General features: G+C 39.9%; 1 protein-coding gene across 10 annotated transcripts in view; it reads right to left on the bottom strand.

Annotated features, from left to right (window-relative positions):
- The window catches only part of VTI1A (vesicle transport through interaction with t-SNAREs 1A), a 505,013-nt gene that overhangs the window by 222,024 nt on the left and 265,558 nt on the right, over positions 1 to 17,431 (bottom strand). For 2 of the 10 annotated variants that reach the window (XM_055352174.2, XM_055352172.2), the window contains one exon: positions 14,789 to 16,507. The exons of the other annotated variants lie outside the window; for them this stretch is intronic. In XM_055352174.2, the coding sequence (XP_055208149.1) occupies positions 16,504 to 16,507 (4 nt within the window). In that variant the 3' untranslated portion in view covers positions 14,789 to 16,503. Of the gene's footprint in view, positions 1 to 14,788; positions 16,508 to 17,431 lie in introns of those variants that run through there. 10 annotated transcript variants of the gene reach the window in all.

The following is a 17,431-nucleotide window of genomic DNA, read 5'->3' as shown; positions in this document are numbered from 1 at the left end:
GGAGGTCAGCATGCCCAGCCTTTGGCTGTGGAACTTTCTGGGGAGTATCAGGTTTGCTACACACAAAGAGGGCTGGTAGAACTCTCCCGATCACAAGACATGACACTTGCCAGTACCACTAGAGCGCTGAAGAGGCGCAGGTTTCCTTTTCCCTGTCTTTGTAGATTACACCAAGGGTGTCCAGCCTGCAATCAGCTGATTTGAAAATGGAGTGCCCACCTGACTGTATTTCAATTGCTTCATATCCCCATCAACAACAATGGATCAGCCCACAGGAGGTGCTGACCCTTCACTGCTTGTGCCTCATAAGAGATCTCTTGGAAGTGCTCATCAATTTGCATGTGTTTTTCTTGTTACTTCTGTTGTATATTTCGAATGTGGTCTATTTCATAATGAGAAAAGTCTTCCTAAGATTCTACACAGAGCTATAACTTCTTAACCTTATGGAGTCTAAGTTTCTTTAACTATAAAATTGAGACAGTTCCTATTTGTGGGGATTGTTGATAATTAAAAAATAAGCATGTTGCTTAGCACAAAAAAGGCACACAAGAAGTGGTAAACATCACAATTACTACCACAGAAAAAGAAGTGCAAAAAGTTGTTTAGGGCTATGAAAACATCTTTATTTTCATATTTTTCTTCCCAGAGGTTTAAAATGTTCAGGTCTGTTTGCATTCTTTTTGGTCTCTGCTGCTATCAACACATTATTTAAAGAGTGTTAGAAAAGTTAATCCAAGAGAAACACACTTTTGGTCATTGGCCTCTTTAAGTGACACCTTTTTCATTAATTATTACCTTTCAGTGACAGTGCTGTGGCCAATTTCCATTCCCTCTGTTGGCCTGTATGAGTTCTAGGGTAAAAAGTGGTTTGGAACCTTTTTAGTCAAGGAGCAAAGAAGGCTATTTTTTTTAAACTTTTAAGAAAAAAAATCAAAACCACCCAAACCAAAACCCCTAAAAGGCATCATGGTTGTTAAGGCTGAGAAGTTAGACCTGGTTCTGAGACCAGCTCGGCCACTTACAGAGGGCATGATCTGAGTTAGTTGTTTCCTTACTTATAAAATGGAATAATAAAAACATTGATCTCTTAGGCCTATTGTGCAGATTAAAAAAAAATCTACTAACATAAAATGCATAGCCCCATGCCTGGTACATATAATGGTTACCATAATCATGCTACTATCAATAACCATAAAACTCCATATAGGAGTCAGGGCATTGGTGCAGTGAACATTTGTTGTTAGATATTGTCCGAGAACACTAGGGGTAGCCTGAGCCCCTAATTACCCCCAAGTATGATTCTATTTTTTTTCTTCCATTTCAGGAAATTCGTTTGTACTTGAAAATAGTCATTAAGCTGAGCCCTTTGTAATGCATGTGTTTAAAAAATGTGGTGGTGACACCTGGGTTATCAGTCTCTTTATTTGCAAAGACAAAGGTCACATCAGACTTTAGCTATTGTGCATTTCTGGGCCCACATACTGTGGACAAGCTCCTTTACCCCTTCAATGTCCCATGCATGGTAAGCAGGACAACTGTTTCCTTTTTATTAGATAGGGCAAACGGCCTGTGTTGTTCAAAAGGGATGTTAAAAAGCAAAGTTATTTCCACAAAATTTATAGCTCACTTAGTTGTTGATAAACATAAACCAGGTGTCACTCTTGCAACACATACCCAGACACCCTCTACTACTGATTTCACCAGCTGTGCGACATATTCTCAATTTTTCTTCTTCTTTTACTTTTAGCAGATAATGTTTCTGAATCCACTCATTTTGAGGGGGGCGGGGGGAAGAAAAGAAAGAAGGAAATCTGTCTATTTACGCAGGGACTGGTTCCACAGAACCTGAGAAACTTTCCTGAGGTAAAATCCCTTTCTCTGGTTAGTGAGACAGCCGGTGACTTTGGGTTCAGACTGTCCCCCTAGCAGCCTGCTGTGTCACAGATGTGCTGCTAGGGGTGTGGAATGGACCCTACTGGGTATGGGGGTGGTGAAGAGGGGCTGTGAGGTTGGGATTAAACCCCTCCTTAGGTTGGTCGGTCCTCAGGCCGCCTGGTAACTTTCCACAAGCCCAGTTTTTAAAGGCAAGATTTTCAAAGAACAGATTTTACTAATTCTGGATCCTTAGGGAAGACAGAAAGAGATGACATAAAGGGGTAAGAGAAGGGAAAAACTAGGCAGAGAATGCATGACCATATCTCGTTTGCCTTTCATTTATAATAAACTCTCATTCTGTCGATTAAGTAAATTATATTCTTCCCACTGCGACTATCATTATACTTGAGACCACTCTAGTTTTTCTGCCCTGTAAATGGATCACATTTGTTACTGACTTGTTAATTCATACAACATGTACACTGAAATACAAACCGTCCCGAAAGCCTCACAACTTCCACAGTGAGGACCAGCTCTTTAAGATTATTCTATTTATTTCACATTCTATGAGAATATTCAGTGAAGTTAATGACTGCTTATAATTTATTTCCTATCATATTTTTTCATGTAAGTAGCTTCAACTTCCTAGGAATTATTAAAAAAAATTTTTTTTCCCTGCAGGGTATCATCAGGGAATAAATGTGGTTTCTTCTTTTGGGCAACAGTTTTGCTCTGCTCACCGTTCAGCAAAGATTTACTGAATACCAACTCTATGCCTTGTTCTAGGTATACTTTGTAGACGTATAGAGTGGAGAAAGACAGGCTAAAATAACAAGGTAGTAGGGTGAGTAAACGTACTCTGGGTTTCATGTTGTTGCTTATTAGACTATCTGAAATGAAGGACCAGTTTGTGCTTTGGTTTTTAATTTCCAACCTGTTGACAACTGATGGGGGGGCCTTTTTGCATGACTGCTATGCAGCTCCCACTGCGTGCAACTCACCTTGTGAACTCATCAGCACCCAAAATGCTTCGTACCCTATTCAATGAGACAAGTCCAAGGACCATATGCTTGCATGTTGTGACCACATCAAATTGCTATACATTTTTTTAGATGCCTGTTCTCAGTTTCTACATTTATGATGTCATGGACTGACATCAAATAGTTCATAGACTGGCACCAGGAGTACCTCTATACCAAAGAATAAATAATGTTGAGTGGAGTGATTTGAAACTGACCCCCCGGTATCAGCTATATGCCTTCTTGTTCAGACTCACCTCCAAACCCTGCAGCTTCCAACAAGCCAGCGCACATCAGGATCTAGTCTATGAAAACAAATGAAACTCCAAGATACCCTGAGCTCCTTGAAGCCCATGAAATTGTCTGTAAAATTTTGTGTATATGTACATTTTTCCAGAGAGAAGTTCTATAGTTTTCATCAAATGTACAAATAGGTATGTGGCCTCAAAATGGTTAAGATAAACTAACTCCTTAACACTTTTTCATTACCTGGCAACCCTAGTTAAGAATTTCAACTTGCAACTGCCCATGCTTCCTAGGAAACACACACACCTGAGGGGACTGTTGGTTTTATGAAGCCTTCCTGGGTCTGGGGCCAGGACTGCCTGTTTCCATGGTGTTTCAAAGCATGGTTGTTCTGGGTTAAGAACAAGACTAAATTTGTCTACTGACGGCTTGGACAGCAACAGGAGGTTGACTCCCTTCAAGAAATAAAAACATAAAAATAGTCTGTGTAAGAAAGGGTACCATTATTCTTCAACATTAGAGAAGTGTTCCCCACTCTGGTGTCTTAGAAGCCCAGAGATGAGTTGGGGTATCTGATTTAGAAGGAGAGGATGAAGGCATTGAGAGAAGCAGCAGGATCTGGTTGGAGAGGGAGGTGGAATCACAGGGAGCACTGGCCATTACAAGACTGTGTGGGAAGGGAGCATCCAGGTGGAACCAGATGCCTACAGACAGCAGGAACAATGAGATACCAAGGAAGACTGCGTTACCACTCCAACATAAACATAACCATTTCAGGGGAAATCTACCCTTGGTGTCTAGACTGAAGTCTTTATATACTATTTCCTAAGGAAAGGAATCAGGATTCCTTGTAAAAATAGTTGCTTCCAGGTTTGGGCCAGGAGCCTATGGCATCTTATCCTGACAGAAAAGACTAGTAGAATCATGTTCAAAGGCAAAAGAGGCAACTTGAAGGGGATCTCACTGATCAAAGAGTAATGGATGGACACCTATAAAATAGATAAAAGTCCAAGGGTTTATATTGATGCTCAAAACAAACAAGCAAGCATCATTGATCACTTTTGCAGGTTGCTGGTGCCATTCAATAATCTGAAAACTGTTTAATAAACAGAGGCATTTATGCTGCTTTTCTGATATGAACTGTATTTCAGAGTAACCAAATAGTTGATGATAGTAAGCTTTTCTATATGATAGAATAATAGCTAGTAAATGCAAACTGAATGACAGAAGTGAACATTACCATGTTGTAATCCCTAATGAATGTTGGCAGTGATCATCAATGGTTGCTAAAACTATTATGTTAACAGGTTGATAGAGAACTTCATAATGGATGAAAGGCTGACCACACCTGAACTCACTGATCAATCTTGATCTCAATAAATGTAATGCAAACAGACGTTATGTGCCTCCTGATGTGATACAGTTGAATTTGCATCTCATTAAGTCATTTGATCTAAGTATTAATTTACAGAAAGTACCGAGGAAATATAAACATGTTAAATGGCACCATGGAGATGCAATAGTTCAAATACATAAAATGAACATTTTTACAGGATGATAATCTACAGGACAAAAATTTTTACAGGACAATTTCTTCAACAAATAAATGTAATAAAAACAGGAGGGCGATCTGTAATAGATTAAAGAACGTTTAAAGACAGATCAACCAAATGCAATAGATATACTGTGTTTGCAGCCTGATTTAAACCGTCCAACTATTTGTGAATGCTTTGGAAACAATTAGGAAATACTGAACCCAGACAGGTTATGCAATCATTTCTAAACAGTGATTACGTTTTTTAAAAGTTATGCTGTATGTGCTAGAGATACATACTGAAATATTTACAGGTAAAATCAGACATCTGGGATTTGCTTTAAAACACTCTAACAAAACAAAACAAAAAGAGGAGAGAAGGATAAAACAAGAAGGGTGACATGTTGGTAGCTGTTGAAGATGGGTGTTAGAGACATGTGGGTTCATTACACTATTTTGTCTCTGTGTGTGAATTTCTGTAAAAAGGTTTTTGTTTTTTTTTTCTTTTTTTTTTCAAAAAAAGGGGGGATGGGGGAAGGAAATCTCACAGAATATAAAGCAAGCAAGACAGGCAAGCTAATGAAAACACAACCCTTATCTATAGAGTTTTTGAGTTCATGTCCAAACTTGCCCCAGCTCTGGGGTCTGAGGGAGGGTGAACACAGATCACATGAGGGAATGCAATCTCACTGCCCTCTTAGCACAGGGTTACTAGGTGCATGGGAATTCACGGGGAAAGAGCAATTTGTGCTGAGTTCATAATCCCCAAGAGAGGTCAGGGCAGCTTTCTGATTGGTTGGAGGAGATAGAGCCTTCCAGGATCTACCCTGGAAGGGGCAAGCAAAAGGATCCCAGCCATAGTTTGGTGTCCTCTTTAACCTCATTCCCAGGGCAAATCCAAAACAAGTACCAACAGTACTATGCCATCTGGAATTCTATAATGCACAGCTGGCAATATGTCACGGTAAGCAACCCTCCGAACTGTAGATGATTGGCATATTTAAAGGCCACACACATCTTTTCTTCAGCTCTCTGTCTATCCTCTTATATGTTATTAATGCATGTAATAAATTTGGCCTTGGACAGGGCTTGGTTAAAGGCAATAACACCATACTTGATACAGAAATGACCTATTGGGACCTGTAATATCTCTGTGCCAGCTTTTTTCAATTAAATGACCACAACTAGCAAACAACTATTAACATGGGGACTGTGTGGGATACAAAGATATGCAGTGTCTGCAATGGTGAACCACTAAATGCTTGTAGGAGAAAAAGGGAAAAAAGTTTCTCATATAAGTTCTTGAGACAAAGATGTTATTCAGCTTTACAATCCTTTGAGCTCCTGCTAGGAATATTCCACCAGTGTCCACAATTGCAGTTAGAGGCTATCTTGATAGAATCTGTGTGCTAGAAAACCTGTAATATGCACATAATGTCCGCACTTGCTCTGAATCCCAGAGAATGGAGGACTATTGCTACTGTACTCTCAGTGACTAGAGCAACTTCAAATTATTCCTTCATCAACTGAAAACTAAATAGAAACTATGCTTAATTGTGTTCTTTGATTTTTCTCTGAGGCTATCCCACATATTCAAATTATATTTACTTTTTAAACGATTAGGCCACTGGCATTTGGAGCCCTTGCTTCCTATTTAGCAGTAACCATGCTTTCCAAACCACAGGTTTGATCAGCAGGGTGGGCCATCTGAAATTGAGATTGTCCTGAAGATTCAGGAGGTCAGCCTGCCACATGCAGTACATGCCTTTCCCAGTTACGAAACAGAAACCCAGCCTGACCCTTCAGTCCGGGCCCCCACCTTGCAGAGCTATGGCCTGATCTTAATGTAGAATCAAGTGCTCGATGGAAAAACAGGTTACCGGGTTCAAGCCTGAGCTTCTTGCAAAAAGTCCGATGCAAAACATTCCACTTCATCGGGAAGTTCTAGAGCGGAGAAGTATGTTGCTAATGTTGCTAAGAGTTCTTAGTTTTCAAGTAAGGCCAGGTATAGTCCTGTACAGGGAAGAGCACTTTTTCTATATGTTCCTAGCTTCTAACACCTAGCAGGACACCACTGCTACCAACAACAAAACAATAATGGTGACGAGGAGGACGATGATGATGGTGGTAATTATAATATCATAATATGTAGAGTTTTAATTTTCTTTTGGGTCTTTATTAACTTTAGCCTTTACTTTGTAACTACTATTATTATCTTGATTTACAAATAAAGAACTTGAGGCACAGAGTGATTAAAATAACTTTCCTGACGTCACAAAGCTAGTAAGTGGACAAAGCCAGGCTGTCTGGCTCAAGAGCAGCAGTGTGAACCACTGTAAGACACTGCCCCTTATTGTACTAAAGAGCATTGGCTTTGAATTGATAATAGGAATGCTAGACAAGAAGCTGAATTACAAAAGCAAACGTCCAGATTTTGCCTGGACTCATGCTCAGAGTAGACTGATTAGACGAGCTCTTCTTAACTCTGGTTTCATGTAAGCATCACCCGCACAGCTGTTAAGATTCTGGGAACCCACCAGTATCTGGGAACTAGAGAATACGATTCATTTGGTCTGCGGAGGGGCCTGGGCATCTGATTTTTAAAAAGCTCCCCAGGTGATTCTCATGAGCAACAAGGACTGAGAGCCACTGGCCTCTGAAGCACTTTGCAAAACTAAAAACCAAATCTGGAATTGCTGCCTCTTTTCTCTTTCTCTTGGATACTCACAAAGAACAACAGCATGTTGCAGGCTCATATCAAATCTTTTTTTAAAAATGTCTAAATTTTTTATTATTATACTTTAAGTTCTAGGGTACATGTGCACAATGTGCAGGTTTGTTACATATGTATACATGTGCCATGTTGGTGTGCTGCACCCATTAACTCGTCATTTACATTAGGTATTTCTCCTAATGTTATCCCTCCCCCATCCCCCCACCCAACGACAGGTCCCGGTGTGTGATGTTCCTCACCCTGTGTCCAAGTGTTCTCATTGTTCAATTCCCACCTATGAGTGAGAACATGTGGTGTTTGGTTTTCTGTCCTTGCGATAGTCAAATCTTATCTGAATATAGATCCCTTGTTGTATACAGCATCTGTTAACATAGATGGGAACAGCTGTTCTAACCTTTTACAAACCAGTAATCCAGGTTGATAAATTTGGTTACTTTCTTTTAAAGAGAAAACCCTGTACCCTTAACATTGCAGGATAAGAGTGTATCAGAGCTAAACTCTCTTTCCTCAATAAGGATACAGAGGATCCCTTAAACCAGCTTACTCTCTTAACTAAGAACAAAGATCCACAATTTCATAGTTGAAAGGGCTCTTAGGTGCCATCTAACATCTCTCAGCACCACAAACACACTCCCCACCTCCCCCAATGCAGAAATGCCTTCTGCAAGATCCTTCCAGATGGTCAGTCAGCCCTAGCCTGAACAGTTCAATGACAAGAGGCCTCACTCCTTCATAAGACAACACATTTCATTGTTGGACAGATCAATTCTTCTTTATATGGGTTCAAAATTAGCCTCCCTATAACTTCTACTTGTTCATAGCTCTGTTGTTGTCTGAAATAATGGTATAAAGTCTCCTCTCCTTTCAAATGAGTGCCCAACAGCACATCATTATGGCGGAGGATGGTACACTGGAGGGAATACACAGGACTACACGGGAGCCAAGAGACTTGTTTTGAAAAGCAGCTCTGCCTCAGACTTTAGGACCGTAGTAACTAAAGCCCTTCAGGCCTTTGTTTCATCATGAGTATTAAAAGTACATAAAAACAAAGACAATGAAAAGCTTGTCAAATTGTGAGCATCAAATTAAAAGTGTAAGTCAAATGCTTTGTAACTGAAAAGTACCCTATGAATGTAAGTTGTTCTGTTATTGGTGCCTTAAGGTACAGTATTCTTACATTTGAACAATTCTTCTGTCCACAGAACCATATATTCTACTTCTGAAGTTGGTATTGTAGCGTTGCTAAATAACTGTTAATTATGGCAATGGCAAGTGAGTGCTCCTTGATGCCACCTATCGGTTATTTGTTTCAGTGACCGTGAGAAGTTGGAAGATGGCACAGGAAGCAATGTGCTGATGCTGTCTTTCATTCCTCAGACAGATCAGAAGAAACAGAGCACAGCAGATTTGGAATCAGAAAATCTGCCACTCACTATGTAGGTGCCATTGAAAAAGTGAGCTAACCTCAGTTTCCCCACACATAAAAGGAGAAAATAAAAGTATCAATCTTACATATGCTTCTATGACGATAGAAGAAAATAATATGTGTTAAGTACTCAACAATAAATGTCACTGAGTAAACTGCAGGGCATTTTCACCATTTTTTTTTTTTAAATCAGTGAGAACCTAGTGGCAAAGTGCTATATTCTCTCTAAAATAAACAGAGAATTTCAGATACTCCACCTGGATACAATTCCAACTCTATCATTAATTCTCCATGTGACCCACATATTTCACCTCTTAGGTCCTTGCTTTCCTAATTGGTAAAATGAGTTAATTAGACAAGCTGACCTTTCTAGGTATGCTTCTGGGACCACTAATATCCGTATCGCTAACCAAATGGAAAACAAAGTTTTAGAAGCAAATTGCTTCCTGAGAACAATTCAGTTATTGCCTAATCTAAAATACTACCATGGTAAAAAGAACATCTTCAACGTATACATTTGTTTGAAAATCCCTCCCTTTAGGAAGATATATTTGTTTCTAATGGTTCTGCTAACCACATGCCTGAGGTGAGGCAAAAGAATCTTTAAAAACTCAATAGAATTAGACATTTCTCCAAAGAAGAAATACAAATGGCCAATAAGCACATGAAAAAATGTTCAACATCTAGACATTAGGGAAATGCAAACCAAAGCCACCATGAGATAGTTCCTCACTGCCACTTGAAAAACTATAATAAAAAAGACAGACAAAAGCAAGTGCTGGTGAAGAGGTGAAGAAATTGGAACACTTATTCATTGCTGGTGGGACTGGGAAACAGTGCAGCCACTTTAGAAAATAGTTTGGCAGTTTTTCAAAAGCTATGCAAAGTTACCACATGACCCAGCAATTCTACTCCTGAGTAGGCAGCAAGGAGAAATGAAAATGTATGTTCACACAAAAACTTGTACATAAATGTCCATGACAGCATTGTTCATAATATTCAAAAAGTAGAAACAACCCAAATGTTCATCAATTGATAAATGGACAAATAAAATTTATGTATCCATACAATGGAATATTATTTGTCAATAAGAAGATTTGAAACATTACGCTAAGTGAAAGAAGCCAGACACAAAATACCACATATAGTATGATTCCATTTATAAGAAATATCTAGAATAGGCAAATCTATAGAGACAGGAAGTATACTAGTGGATGTCAAGGGCTGGCAGGAAAGGGGGAGTGACTATTAATGGATACCAGATTTCTTTTTGGGGTGATAAAAATGTTCTACAATTGGGCTGGGTGTTGTGGCTCATGCCTGTAATCGCAGCACTTTGGGAGGCTGAGACGGGCAGATCACCTGAGGGTGGGAGTTTGAGACCAGCCTGACCAACATGGAGAAACCCCGTCTCTACTAAAAATACAAAACTAGCAGGGCGTGGTGGCGCATGCCTGTAATCCCAACTACTCGGGAAGCTGAGGCAGGAGAATCGCTTGAACCTGGGATGCGGAGGTTGCGGTGAGCCGAGATCGCACCATTGCACTGCAGCCTGGGCAACAAGAGCAAATCTCTGCCTCAAAAAAAAAAAAAAAAAAAAAAAAAAAAGGTCTACAATTGTTTGTGGTGATGGTTGCACGATGCAGTGAATATACTAAGAGCTACTGAATTGTACATTTTAAATGGGTGCATTATATAACATATAAATTATATCTCAATAAAGCTGTTAAAAAACAATAGAAGCACATAATCGATAAGGATCAAGAATCAGTTCCATTTAATCAAAGTGCAAGGAACATGTATGTTTGTATAATAGCATTTTATGTGGATAATTGCTTTGTACATTCAACTGCTTTAAACCCATTTTTGCATTTGGATCATTTTTCAAGGAGGAGATGAAATTTAAGGAAGTAAAATTGAATAAACAAGGCTATTGCAGCTCACAAAATATATTTCTTTTATTTTACTACCGAGGATTGACTCAGTGATGTAAAATGCCATTTAAAAAAAGAATGACAAAGTTTGAATGAGAAAATGTATTTCATCGTGAAAGATAAAAGTCTTTCCTTCTCTACAGTGAATACAGGTAATTTCAGAAGCAGCAGCTCCTAATTATTCACTGTTGAAAAGCTAAAAAAAGGTTCATATTGAAAACACTGACCTCTAGTTTGCTCTGTGAATGAAAGCAGACACAAATTCTCATTTTCCTAGAATTCTGGTTGATAACTGAGTTGGGAAAAGCATGCATTTCTTCATTACAGTGCAGTCGACTGTTCATTTAAATAACAATAACCTGCATAAAAGTCACAAAAGCATTATCTAGCAATTTTACTGTGTTGAAATGCATTATTAGTACTAACAATGCCAAACAGAGTAAATAAATGACTGTCTTCTTATTTTCAGCATTATTCCTGATTACTTAGCCTTATGAAAGAGTAGCATTATTATTACTGGTGCATTCAACACCTTGGTCAACACTATTTGCTTGGATAACTCTTGAATGAGAAGGGATTTCAGAATAGAGCTATATTCTTTTCTAGATTATCCAAGGGGGAAAAAATCTTCCAATTCAGTGCTTATATGTCCTATATTTTTGATAACAAATGTTTGAAGAACTCAACTTCTGTTTTCTACATATGTGTAAAAACAAGAATTAAAGTCTTCATTAAAGATAGCACACTTGAAGTAGTGCTTACTAAAAAATGTAAAATTTACATCATTTGTTTAAATCAGAAGATTTCTTACCATGAACATGGTAATGCTTCAGTTTGTAAAGTTCCTTGAGCCCAAAATCTGGGCCTTTCTTTCAGTTTCTCTTTTTTCACTCCCTGAAACATTCAGTACTCCACTAAATGCCATTGACCAAACTTGTTATGAGAGTACCATCAATCTCCCAGGTGCAGAGCAAATAGAGATTTGAAATCATTCACTCCTGAGTCTCTAGTTTGCAGGGGTTAGATTCAAAGGGGCCTCTCCATGAAAGATCTGAACAATATTTGGCTTTAACAATGGATGGAAGTGCAAATTCCTAGAAGATGGGGCAACAGGATACATCCTTATAAAATGTTGTCATCTTGATGGGGACAGTACACACTTGAGTGACTGACTCTCATTCAGACAACAGGACTTTTGTGGTTTGTGTGTGTGCACTGAGGCCTTGGATTTTGCTGTGGGAAGGGAGCAAGGAAGGTTGTGGGCGACACCGTAATGAGTAAATTAATTTTTAGGTAACTTAAAGGATTATGTGAGTGGATGAAAATGTTCTTCGGGGATGTGACAGATTGTATTTTCCAAAACTGGTTGCAACAATATTTCCTGCCCCACTGGTCTTCCTCAACCTGCCACCCCTGCATCAAAGAGTGGGGTATGTGTCACATCCCATCCCCTTAAACCTCGGCAGGCCCTTGCGACTGTCTTGCTGAGTAGAATGAGGCACAGAATGTGGCACTGTGTGACTTATTAGATTGGGTAAGAAAAAGCCACACAGCTTCTGCCTCTTGCTTTTGTAGCTCTCACCTTAGGTGCCCTGGGCTGCCAAGTCTGAGGCTGCCATACCGTAAGATTGCCCAAACCAGCATATGTAGGGAGACCGCATGGAAGGGCCTTTTGACTAATGACAGAAAGAGAGAGGTGCCCGGACGTCCCGAGCTACTCCAGGCTCCTGTCCCCTCTACATAGTTCCAGCTCTGATCTCTGTCTGAAGAAGCCTCACGAGAGACCCCGAGCCAGAACACCCAGCCAAGCAACCCCTGATTTTCCTAACCCGCCAAAATCCTGAGAGATTGCTGCTGAAGTCACTGCATTTCTAGGGTGGTTTGCTACTCAGCAACAGATAACCAGGAGAAGAGAAAAAGAGAACTGAATGGAGAGTCACATCATAAACAATAGAAAGGGCATATCATATTTGGAGCCAAGCCTTTCAGGCCATGACCTCTGGACATGTAAATAAATGTAATGGGCAAAGACGCCTTGTAAATCAACATGTAAGCTTCCAATTCAGTCATGACTCAGAGCTTCCAACTCTCAGCACTGAGCCAATGTCCCTTCGGTGGAATCTCTAGATTTTCCATACAGAGGAGCTTAGGGCAGCAGAGGTGCAAGGGCACTTGTTACGAAGCTGCGTTTACATAGCAAGCACAGTCCTCTTACTCCAACTATGTTTGCTTGGGGTGGCCCTGGCAGCATTCATGGCAAGGGGCTCTTGGGGTGGTGGGGAACCTACAGCCCCTCTAAGGTACCACTGGCTCAAACCCTGGCTCCCGCCTTGTCTTTTTTTCTCAAGTAAAATGGAACAGTTTGTAGGGGTTGGGTATCCCTTATCCAATATGCTTGGGACCAGAAGTGTTTGAGTTTTTAATTTTTTTTGGATTTGGGAATGTATGCAAAATAACACTCCAGTTGAATATCTCTAATCCAAAAATCAGGAATCCAAAGTGCTCCAGTGAGTATTCCTTTTGAGCATCATATTGGGGCTCAAAAACTTGGATTTTGGGGCATTTTGAATTTTGGATTTTCAGATTAGGGATGCTCAATCTGTAGCTCCTGGGCACAACATATTGTTTTAAGGCCTCCATGTCCCTGTTCTCTCTTCATTGGCTAACACACACTTATTCTTCAAAGCTCAGGCCAGGTATCACCAACTCCAGGAACCCCAACTTAGCTAAGAACTCCTTGTGTACACATATGGGTATGTTATACTCAAATTTATAATAAAATTTTTTTAGTTATGTCTTCTCACTAGAGTATACATGTTGGGAGAGTGACATGGATTATTTATATTTTATCTTCACTACCTAAGGCCTGCCATGTCTCAACAGCATGTGTTCCATAAATGTTTGTAGAATAGAAATGAACATGCCAAGACATGTTGCCTTCAAAGGATGAACTGGTGACAGTGTCTCCATGCACTTCAAATATTCCTTGCTCTTCCCTGATCTCAACTGGAAATCTCTCTCTGTCCTGGAAACTCCCAGGAGAACACTTTGTCAGAAATTTTTTCATGGCCCTTTCCCTCACCTCGGATCCTCATCCTCCATGCCTTCTTCCTCAGATCCATCCCTTCTGTGTTGGACCATACTTACTTATGTTCCCACTAGATCCCCTTCTAGGGGTCCGCTCCCAGCTGGCAGGTCCCTGGGCTGATGCGCGTCCCGAGTGCCAAGAACAGCACTCCATATGCTCAGAGTAGGTTTGGTAAAGCAGCGTGTCTTCCCAGTCTCAATACACTGACAAAGTAGTTACTGACTCCAAAATCTCTTCCCTGGGGTTAGCAACTGTGCCTACAACAAGTCTGCGAATACACCAGTCTTAGATATGTTCAACAGGTGATATCAAGATGAACTAAAATGATTTCAGGATAACCTGCTGAAGGCCTCAGAAGCTGACTGCGCCCTTGAAGTAGGTCATCCCCAGGAACAGTTGCTTTTCATCCACCCAGCAGGTGTGTGTCATCAAATAAATATCATAAAATGTCTTCCAGCCAGGAACAACTATCTGGCAGGGAAAAGGAAGTACACAGGCTCACTGATTACAGCTCTTGATGAAAAGCGTGAGATAAAGTTTTTTTTTTTTTAACATATGAAAAACAGTATTTTTATGAACAAGAAGGTTTCCACCTCCACCGTTTACTGTCCTCCCAGTTCATCCAGCTGTCTTATCCCCCAACTAAGAAGCTTCCAGAATAAACTAGTCTCAGTTTCATAACTTCATTTACTAAGGTTTTAACAAAGAGGACTCCACAAACCTGGCACCATAAAAACAATTTTTTTTCTGTAAAACTGTGATTTTGAAAACAATCATAATAATTGGTAGGCCAATATGGTTTACTACTTGGGATTCTCTCTCTCCTCCCATCCCTTTTTCAGTGTTTAGATTATTCATTTAGGTGCTATCTTCCTCCTTTTTGCTGGAAGATTCAGGAAGTATTAAAATTCAGTAATTTGTGGTTTTTCATATTTTGTAAGATTAGGGAGAACTGAATAATATGGTGCAATTTGTTCTTGAATATTCTCAAGCCTACCCCATCGTTACATACCAAATTACCAGGTATGATTGAACCCAAATATTAAAAAAAATGACTATAAGAAAAAATAAGCCTGTGGTTTAACCCTGATTTCAAAGTTATGGGTACAACTTAAAAGAGGAAATATTTGGGCTCAAATGTGATGGGTAAGTTTTGGTTTTAATTTTATCCATATAACTTATAACCTGCAACGCTGATGACAATTCTAAGAGAACCATGAACACGGTGCACATCATGGAAGATTGAAAAGGTTGGCTCATAATAATTTCAAGATGAGTTATGTAGGCCAGTTTTTTACTTACTTGAATGTTATCTGCTAATATAATGGTGGATTTTTCAGTTAGTGTTTTTTTGATCGAATAGCGTTTTCCAGACACCCAGATACCATTTTCCTGATCCTCCTGTGCCTGGGCACCCATCTGAGTTAGTATTTACTTAACTGTTTTCTTCATGTCAACTTTAAATTGGCCCTTTAAAGAAAAAAGTCAGCTCATCCCAAACAACCATATCAGTAAAATCACAGGTCTGATGACTACCTAAATTTGTTCTTTTGGGAAAAAACAACCGAGTTAAGGGAAAACTACCCAGCTCAGAAGAGGCATGACAAGAGGTTAATCCTTTCATTTGATGAATATTTATTAAGTCCTTACTCTATGCCAACTCCTCTTGCAGATGCTGGGTTTATAGCAGTAAAGAAAGCAAAGTTCCTGCTCTCCTGGAGCTTACATTCTGCAGGAGGTGATGACAATAAGCCAACAAGTTTATAATATGATTCCAGGTATTGATATATGCGATAAAAAGAATTAAAGCAGGGGAAAGGCATCGAGTGATGAGGGGCTTATCTGAGATCCAACGGAGCATGGAAAACAGTGGACTGTTTTAAGCAGAGGCAAAGCATCCAGAGAGTTAATAATATCACATGTCCCCATTTCCACTCTCCTTATAAAACTCAGTTGTGCCCCAAGATCAAGTCTTAGTGTGATGTACCGTCCTCAGATTGGTTTCTCAGTAGCAGTAGTGTCTTTCAAGGGCTAAGTTTTCAATAGGGAATGCATTTCTGAAACAGAATGGCCTGGATGGGGTTACAGTGGGGAGACCTAGAATGCTAAAAGGTGACCAAAAATGTTGAGAGGGGAAGAGTGGAAGGAAAAGGCTGGGTGCCAAAATACATGGGGAGCACCGAAGACCTCTTTTGCTATCTTGCCTATGGTCTAGTGTAGTAATCTCCCTGTGCCACAAAAAAATTATTTCCTATACCAACCTTGGCTTAAATACACGGGTTGTTTAGGACCAGAGCAGCATTTTCCCCCTATTTATGGTAACAGGACCTGGTAAATATGCTTCTTACAATTTTCCTTAAAAACTTGATCCTTAAGTTATTAACTGAAAACATCACTGGTAATTTAAATGAAATGTATTGATAAAGGCATAGCCTGATTTTAAACAGATTTTTTTCTTCGACTATGTATAATTACTTATATTCTTGGAGGCTGACTGCATGATGAGAATCCAGCTGGTATCAGGTGTCAGACAAGGAGATCTGTGCTCTTAAGGCTGATAGACTGGAGCTGCTGCAATCCTGGCTCTGAGACTTGAGAGTTGTGTGAGTTTGAGCAAGTTACTGAACTTTTCTAAGCCTCAGTTTCCTCATCTGTAAAAGAAAATAATAATGCCTCCCTTATAGGTTTTCTCTGACAGTTAAATGAAACTAAACGAGATAATGCTTATATAGCAGTTAGCATTTAAGTACCCTTAAAATAAATGACAATTAAGATGGTGACAGTAATCTTGACAATAATGGTAAAAAAAATCATATGCGAGGTCCTTCAGTTTTGAAACTCAGAAGGAAAGCCCTGGATTCTAAATTACTAAAAGGATTAAGTAATAACCAATAGTTCTGTAAGAGAATACTAGTGCTCCATTGGGCTGGTGCATGCAGCGTGGTGGTCAGAGAGAGAAGGAAACTAAGGAGGGAGGGGTCTTTCATATGGACCATGGGTCCATCTCAAATCTAAGGGGTTTAGAATGCAGTGGGCAGTGGGGACCATTCCAGGCAGCCTTGATGGCCATGGAAACACAGAAAGGGGATCCCTAAAGCTAGAATGGGGTCCTATATCAGGAACTGGAGATCCAACAGGAATGGAGAGACACGATGTCAGTGGAATGTGGCCCCAGCATTCTGAGGCCTCCCCACATTTGCAGCAGCTTTTGCCCTACTCAGTTTTACAGATGTTCAACATCTGCCACCCCAAATTTAAAGACAACAATGGGGGAGCACATCCTGACAGTCTAAAGCCATTAAATCTGCATATAGCAGAATGAGATGTTGTGGAATCAACATCCCTTGAACCTGCACCAGTCTCCATTGGCAACAGAAGCAAATCAGTTCACATGCTTGGAGAATGCAGCAGTGGAAAGTGAAGTACAAGTGGAAAATCAGGGTGGGCAAGTCTGTCCTAATGCACACTTTTTCTTATCAGGGCATGTGTCGCATGTAAGCAAAGATTCTTTAGGAAGGGAAAGGCCTCTCTTAGTTTCACGCCCCTACCCCTCTGCATGTATTCTACCCTTTTAC

Source organism: Gorilla gorilla, chromosome 8 (assembly GCF_029281585.2).
Source record: "Gorilla gorilla gorilla isolate KB3781 chromosome 8, NHGRI_mGorGor1-v2.1_pri, whole genome shotgun sequence".
In the NCBI taxonomy this organism is placed as follows: domain Eukaryota; kingdom Metazoa; phylum Chordata; class Mammalia; order Primates; family Hominidae; genus Gorilla; species Gorilla gorilla.
This window is presented reverse-complemented; position numbering and strand designations above follow the sequence as displayed.